The sequence below is a fragment of the Brassica rapa genome, chromosome A03 (genome assembly GCF_000309985.2).
Source record: "Brassica rapa cultivar Chiifu-401-42 chromosome A03, CAAS_Brap_v3.01, whole genome shotgun sequence".
Classification (NCBI taxonomy): Eukaryota; Viridiplantae; Streptophyta; class Magnoliopsida; order Brassicales; family Brassicaceae; genus Brassica; species Brassica rapa.
The window spans coordinates 2,043,008-2,061,344 of record NC_024797.2 but is presented as its reverse complement, the minus strand read 5'-3'; the positions used below and the strand labels follow the sequence as shown (position 1 = coordinate 2,061,344).

Genomic DNA, 18,337 nt, shown 5'->3' with positions numbered 1-18,337 from the left:
GATATTATATATTTACATATCTAATTAAAATAATATAATATTATTCAAAATAAATCATAGATATTAATTATAAAAAATTAAATTTAAAATTAAATAATTATTAATTTTATAATACATTTATTTTGTAAATATTTATACACGTGCATAAGCACAGGAAAATCACCTAGTATAAATATATATGTTTTATGTGTGTGAATGTAACTTTGGCTTTTGCTTCAAGTAGCCTTCCTTTCATCTTTATGAATCAATCTGAAACCTCCTTATCTTGGTGACAATCTAAGCTTTCATTCTCTTTAATTTCTTTACTTAAATAGAGCTTTTTGAGCTACTTTTTATTTCAATAAATGTTTACAAAGTTATAATCTTTCTAGGTTTAAGGTTTATTTACATGGTATGGTAACAGAGCTTCAGTCAATCTTTGGGGACAAGGGTTTTTTCTTTCTATCTCATGTTTCTCAGCTTCTCAAACTATAATTTTTTTTTTATTAATGACCAAATCTCTGCCTTCATCAAATAGTCACCATTCTCTGTCTTTTATTCACGAAAAAAGAAGAACCTGTTTTGGTCAGTTTATGGAGAATGGACGAGCTTCAGAAGCTCTCACAGGAACTTAAAAAAAAAAGGCATTACGCCATGGATTCCCTGACGACGAGAGACAGCTTAACTAAAGCTGGGTTTAGTGAGATTCAGTGCAACTTTATTCGCAGGAGAACAAAAATGTATGGAAACTCGTTTTGGGAAAGCACAATCTAACAGCACCAATCTCTTCATACTCTAGAACAGAGGTGTTCACTAAGTCACAGTCATACTTCTTTCTTCAGTCCGTGAAAACCATCGCAGTAACATCAACTGCAAAGGGTATAACTTCAAAGCAGCTTCTCATTGGTACCATTGGTGATCAGGTTTGTAGATTACACATCATATATACAAATACCTCCATGTATTGGAAAAATTGATATTTTGAATGAATGATCAGATATTGGCACTTGGTAAACGATTTGTGGATCCACGCTGGACACTTAACCCCTCGCAAGCTGAGAAAGAAAAGGAATCATCCCTCTCGCAGATTCATTACCCATCATTCCTCAGGTTCCACTCATACCATTGTTCATATTTTTGTTAGGAGTGGGGCAATCCTTGGTTTGGTTTCTGTGCGTGGTCCTAGTTTGTGTGATTGTAATGCGCTTGTCTTATTTCACAGTCATACGTCACACACTCCCTCAAAGTAGAGGGTCTAAGAGGCATAGTAACAGCTCCAGCCAAGCTAGAGTCAACAACACACGTCTTTGCCTATGAAGTAGATCTCTTCTACACAAGGTTTGCTTGCTCTTTCAAAGACCTACGACTCGCTGACAGACGATTTCAGCTACGCACTTCTCTTGATTACGATTGTAGCCCTCGTTGCAGCTATATACATCACTTGATTCCTTTCAGAGAAGAAGGAACTAAGCGAAAAATTGAAGTGACTGGAACCGGATCCTTTTAAAGTTTCGGTTTCACTGTGTGTAGAATGTATATGATTTTTGTTTTGCACTCCTAGAATAATTGATTCTTAATGTTAGGCTTTGGGAACTGAGTACTTTATAAACTCTTGCTTGTAACCTTTTGCTGCATTCTAGAGTTTTGTGCTTAACCTTCTGAAATGTTGAAGTTTATAGACCTCTTCTTTAACGTTACAATATAGTTTAGCTTACAGCATATTATACGTAAAAAAGTAGTAACTATGTCTCTTTATACTAATCTATATTTTATGTCATATTTTCCTATAACACTCTTTAATATTTTTAAAAATAAATTTAATAAATAATTTTACAAACAAATTTTTTTTGAAAAAATAGTAACTTTTGATAAAATACCTATATGAACTTAGTGGCATCAGTTATAAAAAAGTTAAAATTATAAATTTTATATTATGTTCTAAATAAAGTAGAAATGACATTCTACGAAGTAGAAAACGAAATCCACTTTTTTTTATTGAATCTACAATGTTTAGAATATGTGATCTACGTAAATAGGAGTATTCTAAAAATATTTAGAATACACATTCTACGCTTAACCTACAGTTCTAAAATCTTTAGAAATCAAAATCTACACATTAATATAAATCTAAAACACGTAGAAACCAACTTCTACAGATTTACTATAATTCTAAAAAACTGTAGAAACCGATCTCTACGTATTAGTTGTATTCTACGGATAAGAAATCAGTTCCTAAAAATATGAAAACAAAATATTTGGGAATATTCACTTTTATATTTTGAAAAAAAAAATCGATTTAAAAAAAAACAAAAAAGGAACAAAAAATAAAACGAAAAAGGAATTAAAATTATAATTTTAAGGGCATTACTGTCATTTTGAAAAAAATTAGTCTAATGAAACATAAAGTAGTATATATTAATCTAAAAGAACATAGTTACCATTTTTTTGCTCTAAAAAAACAATTTTCCCAAAAGTTTAATCATCACCTTCAACTTAATAGTAGACATTTTTTCAGAAAAAAACTTAATAGTAGACACGTGATTAAAATTTATGAGAGTATTATGTGATTAGGGAGAGTACAAGTATATAACGCCCGACAAATTTGGTGCGAGCCAATTATTTTCTTTACTATTTAAAGAAAGCGCTTTGCTTTACTTCACTTGAAATCTCTCTTGTGATGATGAAAGCAAACCAGAAACCGAAATCCCACGCGCCACCGCGTTCTTTCTTCTCATGTGGCTTCTTCCGCCGCTGCACACAGTCTGTTCTCAGTCCTACCTCTCCTCACCAGCAACCTCGCCTTAAGCAAACTACCACCACCTCCTCCTCGTCATCCCCATCAGTCTCCACTTCTCAAAGCTTCACTCAATGGCGTTTCCCTAATCACCTTGATCAAACTCCATCCACCGTCACTCCTCCTCCTCCGCCTCTTCCGGTCACTACTACTTTCCAAGAAACATTCCAGATCGAAGAGCTTCAACTCACATCAGTCTCCGAGTCCGACAAGCTCCTCTCTCTTCAGCTACTCGAACGGGTCATCGTATCCGACCCGCCGTCCCATCCGACTTGTCCTCCGGGTCTCATGTGAGGCCTCGTCTCTTGCCTTCGTAGCAACAACATCGTAACTGCCAAATACGTCACCAAGATCCTCCTCGCGCTCTGCCTCACAGAAAGTAACCGCCACGTGGCAGTCGAGTCGGGAGCCGCCAGAGCGGTGGTGGAAACTCCGGCGGGGCTGGAGATCACTGCGTTGGAGCGCGCCTTAGCTGCGCTTGAGCTCATGTGCACGACGGCGTAAGGCGCGGCGGAGGTTCGTTGCCACGCGATGACGGTGCCGGCGATGGTGGCGGTGATGGCAGGGAGAGGGAGAGAATACGCCACAAGCATACTCGCCCTCGTCTACAGAAAAAGAGTTTCCGGCGAATATATTGCGGTGGCGCCGGCGGAGGAAGTGGCGAAGGCGGTGGCTCTGGGGCTGGAAGGAGAGTGTACGGCGAGAGGAAGAAGAAAAGGGGCCCACCTATTAAAGACCCTTGAGGAATACGGACGGTTGGATCTGAGTGAGAATGTGGCATAGTAAAATAAAATCTAACGGTGGATATCTAGTTTGGGGTCACGGGCTTGTAGTTCCTTTGTTAAAGAAGTGTGGGCCCTCGTCTCTGTGACTGTCTCCCCTCTATCTATGTGTATATATAGTATGAGTTTTCATATATTATTATTATATAGTCGTCCTGCCTAAATTCGAATGAACCAACATTTTATATTGGTTCTTCTAAATATTTTTATTGATGAAGTGTTGAAATGTTGTTAAAGAAATGAATAGTTAAAAAGCTACGATGTTACTTGATACGGATAGTTTAGTATGTAACCTCTATGAATTTTTCCATGTACAGTATAGATGGATGGTGAATCCGGTTGGTAACATGCGAACGGTGATTTCATAGGTTTCTAACTCTATAATGGTTTTTACACGTACAAACATCTTTATTTTCAAACCTAGCTTCTCAGGGGTCGGTATAGATTCAAGTAACCACATGATTCTGGTCTGATGAAGCTTCATCTTACAATGAAAGAGAATATACTTTGGAAATAAGAAAACTCATGTTTTTTTGCCTCTTCATGGATTGCTCATTTTCTGAATTATTATTGGCATTAACATATGTGGTGGTCTCTCTGTTTAATAGCTGAGAGACAAGTCCACAAGAGACTTGAACATGTCCGTGTCGTTTCATATATATAGCAATTCTAATACTATATAATTAACACGTATACTCTAACCTTATATAATATATATTGTCTTGGTTTTGATACTGCAAGTCTTCAATCAATTATCAAATGATACGAACCAAATATAAATTATAGAAATCACTACATTCTGGTCTATCCTAAAGAATCAGAATTGGTGTAAACGAACGTATTGTTCAATAAAAATTAACACCTGACATACGTAAGGAAGACGTACACCAACAGTGTACGTGTTAACTAATACATATTTTAAACCTACAAAATAACCAGGATGTAATATATACACACATTATTTTAGTGATGTGTTTTCACTTTTCAGGTTATTAGATAGTGTAAATAATCTAGAGTTTCTCCAGATTGTCAATTTTAATATATAAGAAAATCATGATCTACTAATCTCGCTAGAATTATGACAAGGAATAACGAGGTATCTAACATATCAATAATGCGACAACTATGACCAGACTAGCTAGTCTATATAAACTATAATCTGGGTTGCGGTTACCTATACCGGTTAATGAAGTGGTGCAATATAGACCATAAATCATTGAGCCGGTGACATTTGTCTTAACACAACATAGTCTCTAAATCTTTTTTTTTTTTCCCAAATTGATGTTTTTTTTATTGAATAAAACCGGCCCAAGGCCCAAATACAAGAACAAAAGGCAAGAAGCCCAAAGCAAACGGGCTACAAATGTCAACACTTAATAAAGGCCTGCGGCCCACACCAATCAGACCCGAACGACGCCGGCCGGAGAAGCGCATCAAGGAAGCAGGTTGCAGAGACACGTGGAAGCATCTAAACCCTCGGAACGACACGCGTCGCAACCCGCCTCGACCTGATCTTCTCCGCCTCGAAACGCCTCCAGGGCCACCTCACCACACCTTGGTTACGCCGGATCTCGAAAACCCGCAACACACAGCCTTCATCTCCGATGATCCCCCAGCGAAAGCTTAATCGGACATACCGCGCTTTCCTCAGGACCACCACCTCTTCTCTCGAAAGTAAATCACGACCTCACTAACCTCTCTTGTCGGCGATGAACCACGGAGAGGTTTATCTTCTTCAAAGAACTCAACCGATGTGTCTCCTTTCTCCCCGAGCCGACAAGAACAAAAACCAAACCAACCTTTCACCTCTAAACACCCAATGTTCCTACGGGTTCCAAGCCGGCAACGTAGAGCTACAGTAGCCTCTACCCTCCGGAAACTATACGGCGACGGCAGAGCTATGCAAGCCTCCCCTTCCCGGAAAACTGAACCGGCGGCGACGGAGCAAAGAAAGTCTCCACCTCCCGGAGAAAACCGAGGACGACGGAGCTATGAGAGTCTCCTCCTCCCGGAATCGCACCTTGATCTTAAAAACGAGCCGTCTCTCCACCGCAGAAACTCCTTCCCACCGTCGCGTCTTAACTCCAAGACAGACAAACCGCCATGCACCATGGATTAGGTCGCAGCCAGAGCTCAGACAAGGCGAGGGTAGAAGGGATACGAAGGAGAGATACCAGAAATGCTATAAAACCTGACGGACTCTGGGTCCGGCGACGGCACGCGCGCGCACGCGCCGGCCGTACGCCGGGACCAACTAGATCTGCTTTCTCTCTCTTGCTTTCTCTCTCTTACGCTGATCTTTTAGTGTTTGTTTTCTCACGAGTGGTGAAATTATACATAGTCTCTAAATCTACAAGTAATATTTTTTTTTTTTAACATTACTATGAATATTGTTTGATAGAAATATATATGGTCACTCCAGAATCCAAAATCTTTCAGCAGAATAAGTCACTCTAAACAAATAATTTAATATCAAATAGCATTGTTCGGCGGGTAATTAACGAGAACTACCACTAATTTGAGATACAGAAGGAATTAAAGTCATCACATATTCAAATTTCAAAACATACTTATTTTCACACAAATGTGAAGTACTTTACGTCAAAGTCTAGTCAATGAACATATGACTCTTGCATTTTTTTTTCTAAAAGAACTTAACAGACGATGAAACTATATATATGTTGATTTCTTTTGAGCAAACAGACAAAAACTATATATGAAATGGTTTTATTAAACTAATTTTTAATTTTGTCTATCAGTATTATTTTTATCGAAAGTTCCCAAATTGACATAAAATATTGGTTTGAATGTGCTAATTATCTGAAAACACATAATAAACTGAAAATTTTATTTTCTAGGGTTTAAATCTGTCTCATCCATTTTCAGCTTTTTGGGTTTGCAGATCAGTCCGCAATTAACTACTAAATGCAACATATGGATCAGCTGGCCAACTAGCTCTTAACTATCAACACTCAAAAGTCGGTCCTACAAGGGCTGAACCGGAATGGCATGAGGGGTTCGTTCCCGCAAGAACATCTCTTTAGTTATAAATATAGGGTGGCCAAAGGAGGAAATGACTTAAAGAGGGGTTGTTTGCCTTTTACATTGAGTTAATGATGGTACCAATACTCTGCAGTCGTAACCAACTAAGCTATATTGAATTAATCATTCTAGTACTATTTAACAGTTTCTGAATAAGCAATCACCGATGATCAAGAAAAAAAAGAAAAGAAATCACCAATGTTACGTACTTGTAAGTCCATAACCCTCGCCATATTCTTAATTTTATGAGTCTTGAAATTACATCATACTCTAGTATATACACATCCAATATTTATCGATGTTATTCACGTTATTAAATCATTTACAGTGATGTGATTAACTTAGCATTGATCTTTATATATTTGAGTGTTCACTAATGATTCATACTCTTTAAAACCAACACTTCTGTCTCAATAAAAAGAGAGAAGTTGTACTTTTTGTCAACTTCCGGCTTTTCACTATGTAGACCCATTCATTGCTTTTTTTTCTTTTCCATATGTTACACACCACAACATCCATTAGTTGTATAGTTTGAAATTTCAATCTACAATATAGTTCTTGACCCAGATCTTTAGGTTATAGGAAGTTTCTCAGTTCTTAATTAGCCTCTTCGGATATCTCAGTCTTCGTATTACTATCACTCACAGATTAGCTATGCGATCTACCAAATGCGTTTTTACACAAACCACAGTGGATATATATCATTGGTTAAATTTAGAACTTTTCTGTGCACCTTCCTTTCTTGTCATGTTACATTTGATGAAACCATCTTAACTTTCTCCCCATTCTCGGTTTAAACTTTAAACCATATATAATTTCTCACTGCTCTCCACTCCCACCTTCCATCCTCATCCATTTAGAGCCAACGAATATCCAACTTCTTTGAGTAACAATAGATATTTCCTACATTTTACCATTTCTTTAGTAATTTTTAGGGTTTATAAATTTAGCATATTTCTTGACTAATTAATTTTTTTTGTTTTTTTTTTGTTTTTTTGCATATTGTTCAACAACTCTTGGCTTTTTAATTGAATATTTTTTCTTGATAAATTTTAGAAAGTCCAAACTTGTAGTTCATAATCTAACCCATATACATGGCCAACCGTTGAGAATACCATAATTAAGGCGTGAATTACATCTTCCAAATTAAACTTATACTAGTGACTTTAAACCACAAGTCCACCACCTACCTGTAGTTAATTCACAATTACTTTGCAAACAAAAATTAAGATGGAAATTTAAAATTAACTTGCTTGAGTTTTCTTCAGATAAGTGAAAACTTTACAAGAGTTATTTTTAGGTTTTCCTGTGACGTTGTTAAAGCTGACACTGTAAAAAGACAACTCATACCGGTCGTAACGGTAACATTTAGACCGAAAAAGAAAAAGATAATGCCAGCGGTATAAATAGTGACTGTATAAATAAAAGAGCGCAGCAAAAATATCTTAAGAAAAACAAGACCTATCAAGGGTAGTACAGTAATTTAAGGTATATACACACGCTAAATGTTACCAAGCATGAGTGATCAAACACAAGGAAAAAAAAAGAGATGTGTATCCAAGAACAGGAAGTAAGAGCATCTTTATCCCTATATCCCCATTTGGGTTTTTAATGAATTGTTTAATAATAAAAGTTAGTTAGAAAATTTAGTTAAGAAACCTATTGATTTTGTGCTCCATTGGAAGTTTTTTAATTAATGGTTCTTAAGAAAAAAAAAATAGTAGATGACTTGCCTGTTGAAAGAATGCGGACCAAAGATGACTTGCCAACGTTTGGTGCTGCAACAAGGCAAAGAGTTGGCATTTCCAAATCAACAACTGGCATCGCTCTCAAAACCTGCAGAAAATGATTACTCTCTTCATACAAGTCTAACGATTAAGTCAAAGAGATCAAACCACTGGAAGAGAAAAAGCAACATGTTCATTCATAGAGCAGCGTTGCATTGGAGAATCGTTATATGACTTGTTGAACACGAACGAAACCATTACCAATGCGTTCATGGAACCAGCTTTGTAGTGATGGTGATGCTCAGGTCTCTTCTCTCTCAACTCTGTTTATCCTAAACCAATTTCGTGACAAACCGATGAACCGGAAGTGTCTGTGGCGGCGTGACGTCTTGCGTCGTTGATGGCTGCTTCTCGGAACCTGACGGCGGCGTATGAGGATGAGAAGGCAAGTCTTCTTCTCTCCGATCTTGAGAACCGAGAACGTAATGCGACTGTTTCATCTCCCTTCCAATAGAAGATTACATCTTCGCCTCCACAACCACCGCCGGGACGGAGAAATCTGATTGGCGCGCCGAATTGTTACGGTTAGAACCCGAATCTTGATCGGATTGCTCCATTATAGAGCAGAGTGTGATGGAGATTAAGTTGATTCAAGCTTGAAGGAGCTCGTCGTCTTCGTTTGTTTCTTCGTCTCTTGAGTTCTTTTGAAACAATCGAGCTAGAGCTGGAGCTTCTCCATGGTGGTAGGGTGGAGAGAAACGACGGAGCTGTCATCGTTGATTGCTTCATCGACGACAAGGCGGAGAAGACGAGACCAGACGAGAAGGAGAAGACCAGAGAAAAAAAAAAGAATGGATGCTTTGCTGACACGTGTTTCTAAAACCTACTTTAAAATCGGTCACAAAAGTCCTAACTTAAGGATCGGTAAGATGCATTATATTTAGTTTAGATTTAATTAAATGAGCTATTTTCTTTAAAAACCCAGTTAAGAAACAGGGATAATCATGGTCTTAAGATTCGCTTTACTGTTTCCTTTCTGACTTATTATTGACTTCAACAGGACTGGTGCCTCTTTGCATCCCTCTTCCTCTCACGTCTGTTTCACAAAGAGAAACACATGTTTTGTTAGAACTAAAAGAGACCAAGAATAGTCTCTGTTCTAGACTTCTAGTAACTAAACTTAAATAAAACTCAGTTCTATAGGCATAGCAATTTACCTGAAGAAACCTCTTCCATTTTGTATTAATCTTTAGGCATTTTCTGTAACTGGACCAACTGTCTTCTTACTCTGCTTCATTGCATCCTCCTTACACAAGCTTGCTTTTGTCTTGTAGGGTGCACGTTTTCTTACCACCTTGAGATTCTCACTCGTTAACATGTAAACATTCCCAGGTTCAGCAACGGTGAAATCAGCAGGGTTTCTATTCACGCTGCACACAAAGGACGCTGAACTGTTCTTAGGAGGCAACGCAGAGGCGTTACTGGAGCTCTCTGCTCTCCTCTTTTGGTTCATTTCCTTCAAAGGGAGCTTCACGGAGTTAGATCCCCTGAGAATCTGGAATCTCCCTTGGTCATTGCTGCCAGGAAACACCGCGTCTTTGCTCTTGTTTTTCTGCTCTTGATGATGATGATGATGATGACTCCATGGAGCTGCTGCTTGTGCATTTTGAAACGAAAACGACGACGTACCAAGCGGTGGACCGATAGGGAAACTCTTCCGGGAAGCCTCAGGTGCGTATCCGTTGCTGTAGAAATTGAAAGGAGACTGTTTACTTGGGTAAGCTGTCTTACTAGAGTCCCCTGTTTCAATCCCTATACGTTCCTTAGACGGTGGAAAGTGCCTTCTAGTGAAATTAGCGTTCCCATGGTGGTCAACGGGAGCGTTTGATGATCTCAACCTAGGATCCATAAGGCTGAGCAGATTCAATGCAGGTATAGAGCTCTCATTAGCGTCCATTGATCTATTACCATCACATCTTTGCTTCCCGTTGGGGGTAACAAAGTTGAGGTTCCACGTATTGTTATTGGTGGGACCAAGCCTCGTTGACTGATCCATGTTGAAAGAAGAAACTGGTGTCTGATGATGATGACACTGTGGTCGTTGCACAATGGAAGGTGGCCAGATCTGATGAGAAGAAGCTGGTTCTCTGTACTGATGAGGAACACTCTGGTAGCACGTGTTACACCCACGTAACACTCTATATGAGGAGGAAGATGGATGCTGGTTAGCCATTGCTGGCACATTCCCAAGCCACTGGGGGTTGTTGTGACCAGAAGAAAACCGGATGGAGTTAGATCGGTTCTCTTGAGTAGGAGGAGGAAAGATCCCAAACGGAGAAGAAGGCACGTAAGGCTGTCTTAATGGGAAGAAGTCTAGAGGTTTCTGCTGCGGTCTTGATGTGTTGTTGTTGTTATCCTCCAGTGAGGTCTCGTTATCATAGGTTTCGTTAAGATCAATCAGGAGAGCGTTCTTGGATCTGTGTGGTGTCTCTTCTTGTGTTGGTGGTTGCTTGTTGCTTACGTCATCTTCTTTGTCAGGAAGACACCTCTCGTATTGGTTTTTAGCCATGAGCTCGGCTATCTCCAAGGTGATATCATCGTTTGCCTCTTCAGGTGTGTTCTCATTTCTATCATGGCTTTGGCTTCCGAGTGGTTCATGATGTTCTTGGACCATTACTGTCTTCCCCTTTCTGTCTGCACCAGAAGCTTCCTGCCAAGTAAAATGATTCCATTAATACACTAATTTGGAAGACACAACAATATAGAGCTCTAACTAAAGTCATGTAAGAACAAAACCATTTTTTAATACCAGGAGGGTCGGGACTGAAACCACAGTATAATATTAGTTTCGTTTGGGCACCTCTGACACAATGGCCAGGGTCCTTTCCAGTTGAGCTAATGACCTCTGGTAGATCATGTAAGAACAAAGCATTTACCTTTTGCAGCACAGAAAATAGATCTGCAAAGCCTTTATCAGTATTGTTGTTGTTGTTGGTGCTGAAGTCAACAGCATCCACTCCAGTTCTCAACCATCCACCTGTGTTTGGTCTAGAAGAGGAACCAAACTCTTGAAGACTGCTTGCTTCTGCATCTCTTTGCCTCACATGTGCATTCTCCGGCCTATCATTAACCTGAGGAGGGATAGGTTTTCTGAAATACCCTTCTGCAGCCAAACGGTCGTCAAGTGAATTACCTACCCTTTCTTCATTCATTAAATCTCTAGGAGATTGGTAGCTTGTATTTATGGAACTAAAACTGATCAGGCTACTCTTCTCGTTATCCTTTATTGCAGGCTTGTTTTTCTTCTTCTTGAGCTTCTTCTCTGCTCTCTGAGGAACCGAATCTTTATCCTTGGATAAAGCACTCTTACTAGGACCTGCTGCATCATTCTCATGGACTCCCTCTTGAGAAGGAAGTGATGGTACAAACTCGTCAACAACCTGGAATCTTCTGTTCTTCTTCTTACCCTTAATAAGATCTCTGTCAAACCCACTATCTGCTGAATCACTATCACCTTGATCAGAAGTTGCGCCGCCTTTGCTTAGTTTCCGGCTGACATAGTTGTTTTCAGGTGGTACCTTTCTTTTTCTACCTCTAGCCTTCGAAGAAGAAGAAGACTCTTCTTGTCTTATATTGTTACTACCACCAGTAGCTTTGGTCTCGGGGTCAACTATCAGCTCGCTGAGTAGACGAACCTTGCGAGTTTTCCTACGCTGGAACCCAAGATTTATACTCTCTGATGACACCTTGTCGTCTTTATGACGATTCTTGATTGCCTTAGGTGGTGTATCATCAACCACACCAGCTATCTCTGATGATGCAAAAGTTGTCACGTTTTGTTTCTCTTTCCAGCTGCTAGTATCCGTTGATGAGTTGCTTACTTTAGATCTCTTGTTGCCTACTTGTTCTCGACTCGCAAGCTTTCTGATCTTGTTTCTAACAGTAGAAGCATCCATAGATGGAGGATGAACTTTCTTGACTAACGTAGTAGCTGCAACTGTTTCAGCTTCACAAAGTTAGTTTTATTTCATCTGCACGCTTTAATTTGCTAGACCAGAGAAGACTATATTACCTGTCTGATCATCCTTCTGAGATCTTTCACAGTTTACATTCTCATTCTCCACAACAGCACTACCTGAAAAAATGATAATACAAAATTATTACGGTTGGTTTGAATTATGAAACTAAAACAAGCAGATTCTAATTACCTGCAATATCATTGTCCCTTTCTCTCTCCTGATCGGTGATAGTTAGTGGATTCAATTTGCCTTGACTAGGGATAACCGAAGAGGTTTCATCTAGCTTTTCCCCGCTTATACTTGTTGAGTTTGCATGCAGTCCTAAATCTTAAACAACCATTTAAATGTATAAGTTCAAGCAGCCTTTCTCTCTAGCTAGTAAAGAACATTTATACAAAATATTGGAAATAAGTAAGTATACCCTTTATCCCATCAGCATTGATATCTTTGATGCAGCTCATACAACGCCACCATCTAAACTTTGGAACAGATAAAGAAGGAAGGGGATAGCTTTGTTGATTCCCCAAAGTAACACTTTCTTCTGAGAATGGCCAACATTTTCTATGGTCTCTCTCACGCGTTTCAGCTACGAATCCACTGCATTAAATTATAAGAAGAAAACTCGATATATTCATGTCATTTCATCTTGTATCTTACTAATAGAGTAATAGTGTATGCATTTGGAAGTGATCACATCATATAAATACATATTATAATATCTATCAAAGTAAAAGAAAGTATGATCATAGTTTAAACAAGGAAGGTTGATAACATAATGTCAATATATAGTAAGTAGGCTCACCGTATGGAGAAGTGATCACATTTTACCATATTAATCTCGTTGGCAGCGCCTGCGAGATCTATTGATATCGAGTTGATCTTAATGGAGGAACTCATTGATTTGCTTGAAGGAGATTATATGCCTTAATGATGATTAACTTCCACCATTATACTCTCTACGTACCTAGAGCTGTTACACACGATAATTTTTCTTAACTTCACCAAACCGAAAGATTTAAGTAACAAATCAAAACTGTATAATTGTGCTTGATGATCAAATGGTTGTGCATGCAAAGAGATCCAACGCTTCAAAATCTTAACGCTCCATATATATAACATCAATTATAACTATAAATTAATTAAAGTTTACATATAATCATGATGTTCCAAGTATATTCCATGAATATCCACATAAAATAACATTCATAACAACCATCCATTTAACTCTTCAGTTCCATGAAAATTAAAAACTTTAAACTCTAAGTTCTACATAAAATCATAAACAAAATTCTTCATACGTTCGAAATGAATTATAGTTTAACATTTTAAATTCAACATTAACCTATATTTAAACAGCGACCAAAAAATTAGGGTTTTCAGACACGGGAACACCCAAAGCTGTAACCTTTGTCTACATGACCATAAAAAAACTTAAGAACTGACCCGTTTCAATATTTTTCCGACTTAGAAACGTAAAGATTAATTAATCTGAGTAATTTAGGGTTTTAAATCAAATTATTTAGAAGCCAATTAACAGATAATAAGACACTTAAAATTAACCGCATGAGATTAACAAAGATAACAAAGACCCACCAATTAATACGGGTCAGATCTAACCCGCACGTGAATAGTCCGTGAAGAAACAAAAAAACCAAAAAAAAAGTAAGAACATCGAAGAGACGTATAAATGAACAGTGAAGAGCCCTCGGACAAAGAAAACACGAAGTCAGCTACAAGTCAAGCTAAAAGCTCTTCCGACAAGATCTAGCCATGTCCTAAACCTAAAAATCAAACAGATCAGAGATTCATGTCGGAAACACGCACCTGAAGAGAATCCGAACCAGAGAATCAAGATGCGAGATTCGTGCTCGATCTTAAGCGGCAAGCGATGAAAACCGTATCGGGAGATTGAGAAGCTTGACGATAAGAGGATTAGATAAGTTTCGATGATTGATTCTTCGGGAGATGAGTAGAATTTGACTGCGAATTTTCCAGAAACCCTAAGACGACGTTTCCTGAGGGAGAGAGAGAGAAAGGGGGACTTTTATTTTCTTTGGCTTAGAGAGAGAGACTGTTGAGAAAAGAAGAGAGAGGAAACCGAAGCTTTCTTATCCTTGAAATGAGGGTTTTATTGCGTCGAAATGAGTGTTTTTTAATAAAATTAATACTTTATTGCCATAAAAATTAATTTATATTAAAAATAAAAAAACAACTCATCTGTGGAACATGACACTGCCAAGTCACCATCTGGTCTGCCTATTTCCATTTACACGAGTACCTTTCTATATATTGTGTACACGTATATATGTATCTGTATAGGTCAAAAGTTAAAAAGATATATTTCTATCTATGCAATATTTTATTATTTTAGTGAAAATATCTTAGCATTAATGTAAACAGCTTTCATTAGGGTAATAGGTATCCGAAAATTAAACAACAAGATAAAATAATTTATTTTCACAAGATTTCAGTGTTTTCTTTATATAAGGAAACCCATCTTTTTTACGTTGAAAAATTATATATTGACGTTTCAGTGTGATAGGATGGGGCACAAGGTACCAACTATAGACCTCCACGTGGCCGTAATCTGCGGTTCTTATCACAACCCATTTGTTGTGTCCGAAAAAAAAAGAAAACCCTAGGCGCGCGCGTGGTTATCACGGGACTTTCTTTTTGCGTGTGGGCACGTTTCGGCCGTGGCGCGGATCGGAGAGGGAGCGTCGGCACGGAGGACGGGAGAGATTGGAGCGTGTGGCGACGTGAAAGAAGTGAGAGTGGAGAAGATTGTGGGACCAGAGAGAAAAAATAAAAGCCCTAAAAGCATGATAATATTGTATGGGTAGGTGATGTTACCCTAGACGAGCCCATTTCCTCAATAAATGATAAGATTATTAACCCTAACATTCTTTTTTCCCCATTTCAAAATTTTACTGCAGTAAAAATCAGAATGATTTGGTTCACATTATTATCACGTACACCATGTTTTGTATATAGAGATGTGTTAAATCTTTCATTGCTATATATGTATTTGTAAGTACACAGATATATTTTTAATTGAGTTTTGCTTTTTCGGTGGTAGAATCATCACATGGTACACCAACCTAATGGGATACCCTATGATGTAAGCGAGGTTTTAGAAAAATAAAATAAAAATCCAACTTTGGTTTTCTTTATACCTTTACATATTATATATATATATACATCAATTAGTTGGATGTTGAGTCGTTGACTCTGTATTTGTATGTCAAATCCGTAGGTATAATATATATTTGGATTTAACTGTTAGACAGCTAATACGTTTTTAATAAATCTGCTCGTATTAGCACACACACGTATATATCTAAAACTGACTCGTGAGTATCATCAAGTTGTACCGTTAAACATTTTACAAACGTATAGTAATACTAAACTTGGTGAAAATAAAATACTGCATCAGGTAATTTGTATTGCCTCTTAGAAAATAATATTTTATACATTAAGATGCGTGATAGCTTCAGACTTTAGTGGGGCTTTATCCTTTATAGCACATTTCTCTCTCCTTGGTATACTGTATTTTTATTATATTCTTTCTTCGGTAAATTGTATTCTTATTTCTTTCCTAATTTTTGTCGGCTTTGAAGTTTTATAATATTGTTATTTCTACAGAAATTTAGGTTTGTTATTAGTCTCTATATCGGAAAAAATATTAGTCTCTTATGTGCAACTTACTTTTGCGAAGTACATAAGATCAATTTTTCTTGTTTGACGCAGTTAATTGTGGTTTGACAAATTCTGATGTATATACTCAAAACGTGTTAGTGGTCCACTTTGAAAATTTAGATGCAATGTTACTTTTAAATTACAAAAATACAGATGACATATATAGTATCCCTTTAAAGTTTCTAGCTAATTTTCAAAATGTAATTACACTTTACGGAAAAGAAATGGGAACATATTCGCAATAATCCTTTGGGGGGGGGGGGGGGGGGGTTGGGGTTTAATTGGAACCTATCTTCAAACCAAACAAACATTTCATGTAGACCGTATAAATCAAGATTCACACACTTTTGAAATATTATCCTCAGACTTAGTTGTAACTAGAGAAAGGAGATTTCGTATATAATTAATTGATACACTTTTAGGTTTGCATACGTGCACAACTGCACATTAGTAAGTTTGTATACACATGGTATATATTGAAAAAGTTATAAACACAAGCACTTAGAACTTACATATATAAATGTATAGAGAGAGAAAAGGCAAATAAAAAAAGAGGACTTAGATGAAAAAGGACAGCTTTAAGGAGATGCTTTGGCCACCAGCGATACCATCATTTAAGCTTTGCATGTGCCTCTCTGTTAGCATCTCGACAACCACATCAACCTTCTCTCTCTCCCCTTTTTAACTCTTGGATTTTTACTTCTTACACACACCCCAACATCATCATATCTATCTGATACATATATATCTGTGTTTATATACTCATTTCCATGGATCTGTGTATCACCCATATATCTTACAAATCGTTCATAAATTTAAATCCTTCGAGTGTGTTTGATCTTCATTTATAAAATACTTAACTTTTAACTCGACAATTTAGCTGGGAAACACAATCCCTTGGCCTATGATAGCTTATTTTAGTTGGTAAGCCAATATATACATATAAGTTCTCTGTTGGAAACATTGATTATTGATTCATCTATTAACAACGATCGATGGCTAATCTGAAGACACTATTTGTCGAAAGTCATTTTTAGTAGAAAAAAAAGGGGTGTAAGCGTTCTGTGAAGATAGCTCACTTTATTAACCCAGAAATATTAGGTTTATCATATATATTAATGATGTTCGTATTCACATGTATTGTCAATTATTTACTCTAAATATAAAACAATCATATATATTGAAGATCCAAAATCTATTAATTATAAAAAAATGGTAGGAGATATGAACATGTTTAATGGAGGATTTTTAGGACGAAATTTTTTAGCGGAATATAAGAAATTGTGTCTTAACTTTTAACTAAAAAAATTAAAAACGGTTCTTAATTTTTTTAGTTAAAAAGTTAAGAGACGATTTCTTATATTCCGTTAAAAATCGCACCCTAAAAACTCCCATTAAACATGTTCTAAGAGCTCTTCAGCTGAAGGTGAACATCAGATACCATGGAGTGGTTAAAAAAAAATACATGGAGCAGATTTAATTTAAAAGCTCATTAATCAAGTAAAGAGTGGTAATTATATTGCCTGTTGATTTGCATCGTGGGCCATATAAGACTATTCAGATATTGGCTGTTCGTGTTTAATTATACACGCATTCTCTGTGGGCCATTAAAATTCCTTATAAGAGCATGTTTATCCCTTGGATCCTTAATGGATTTCTTAATGATTATTTAACTATATAAGTGTACATTAGTGGACTTAAGAACTCTACTAAGAAATTGTTTGATTTTGTGCCTCCATTGGTAGTTTCTTAATTAAGGGTTCTTAAGAAAAAAAAAAATTTTTTTTTTTGATCCTTCTTCTGGCGGTGAAGACAAGAGAAGACGGAGGACGAAACAAGAGAAGACGTTCGATCGGTGGTGGGTTTCGATCCTTCTACTACCGGAGATGACGAGACCATATGGAGGAGACGCCGTCTGGATCGCGATAGCCGTCGTCATTGCTGTTGCGTTTTGATCGGTTGTGGGTTTTGATTGGTGGTGGTTTCGATCGGTGGTTGTTTCGATCGGCGACGGAGAAGATGAAATGACGAGAACCACGACGGAGGATCGATGGTGGAGTCACGGTCGTGGGTTTCGATCTATCGTCGGACCACTTCTTTTTCGTTAACGGAGAAAACGAAGAGAGATGAGAGAATGAAGTGAGAGGAGAGAAAAAAAGGAAAACAGAAAAGAAAATAGAAAAAAAAATACTTTTGCCTCTTGTGCTGACACGTGCCTCTAAAACCCCCCTTATTACCGATCACAAAAATCCCACATTAAGGATCGATAATCTCCTTTTCCTTTTATTTTGATTT

The 18,337-nt window shown here is 37.5% G+C and overlaps 1 protein-coding gene and 1 pseudogene across 3 annotated transcripts; one reads left to right on the top strand and one right to left on the bottom strand.

Moving 5' to 3' along the window:
• Positions 1-2,335: 2,335 nt before the first annotated feature.
• Positions 2,336-3,826, top strand: LOC103855919 (annotated as a pseudogene).
• A 3,734-nt stretch (positions 3,827-7,560) lies between these two features.
• LOC103855917 (protein EMBRYONIC FLOWER 1) lies at positions 7,561-16,218 on the bottom strand. Of its 3 annotated transcripts, none has more exons than XM_009132965.3 (9): positions 14,168-16,218; positions 13,146-13,313; positions 12,765-12,940; positions 12,533-12,664; positions 12,397-12,459; positions 11,261-12,321; positions 9,542-11,034; positions 9,337-9,420; positions 7,561-8,174 (listed from the first exon to the last, which is right to left on the bottom strand). In XM_009132965.3, the coding sequence occupies exons 2-7, from the start codon at positions 13,238-13,240 to the stop codon at positions 9,574-9,576; spliced, it is 2,988 nt and encodes a 995-aa protein (XP_009131213.1). In that variant the 5' UTR covers positions 13,241-13,313; positions 14,168-16,218; the 3' UTR covers positions 7,561-8,174; positions 9,337-9,420; positions 9,542-9,573. The 3 variants fall into 3 exon arrangements, with proteins under 3 accessions (XP_009131213.1, XP_018513611.1, XP_009131212.1); XM_018658095.2 differs by having other exon boundaries at positions 9,337-9,418; positions 9,539-11,034; positions 12,533-12,670; positions 14,168-16,215; XM_009132964.3 differs by having other exon boundaries at positions 12,533-12,670; positions 14,168-16,215.
• Positions 16,219-18,337: the final 2,119 nt, after the last annotated feature.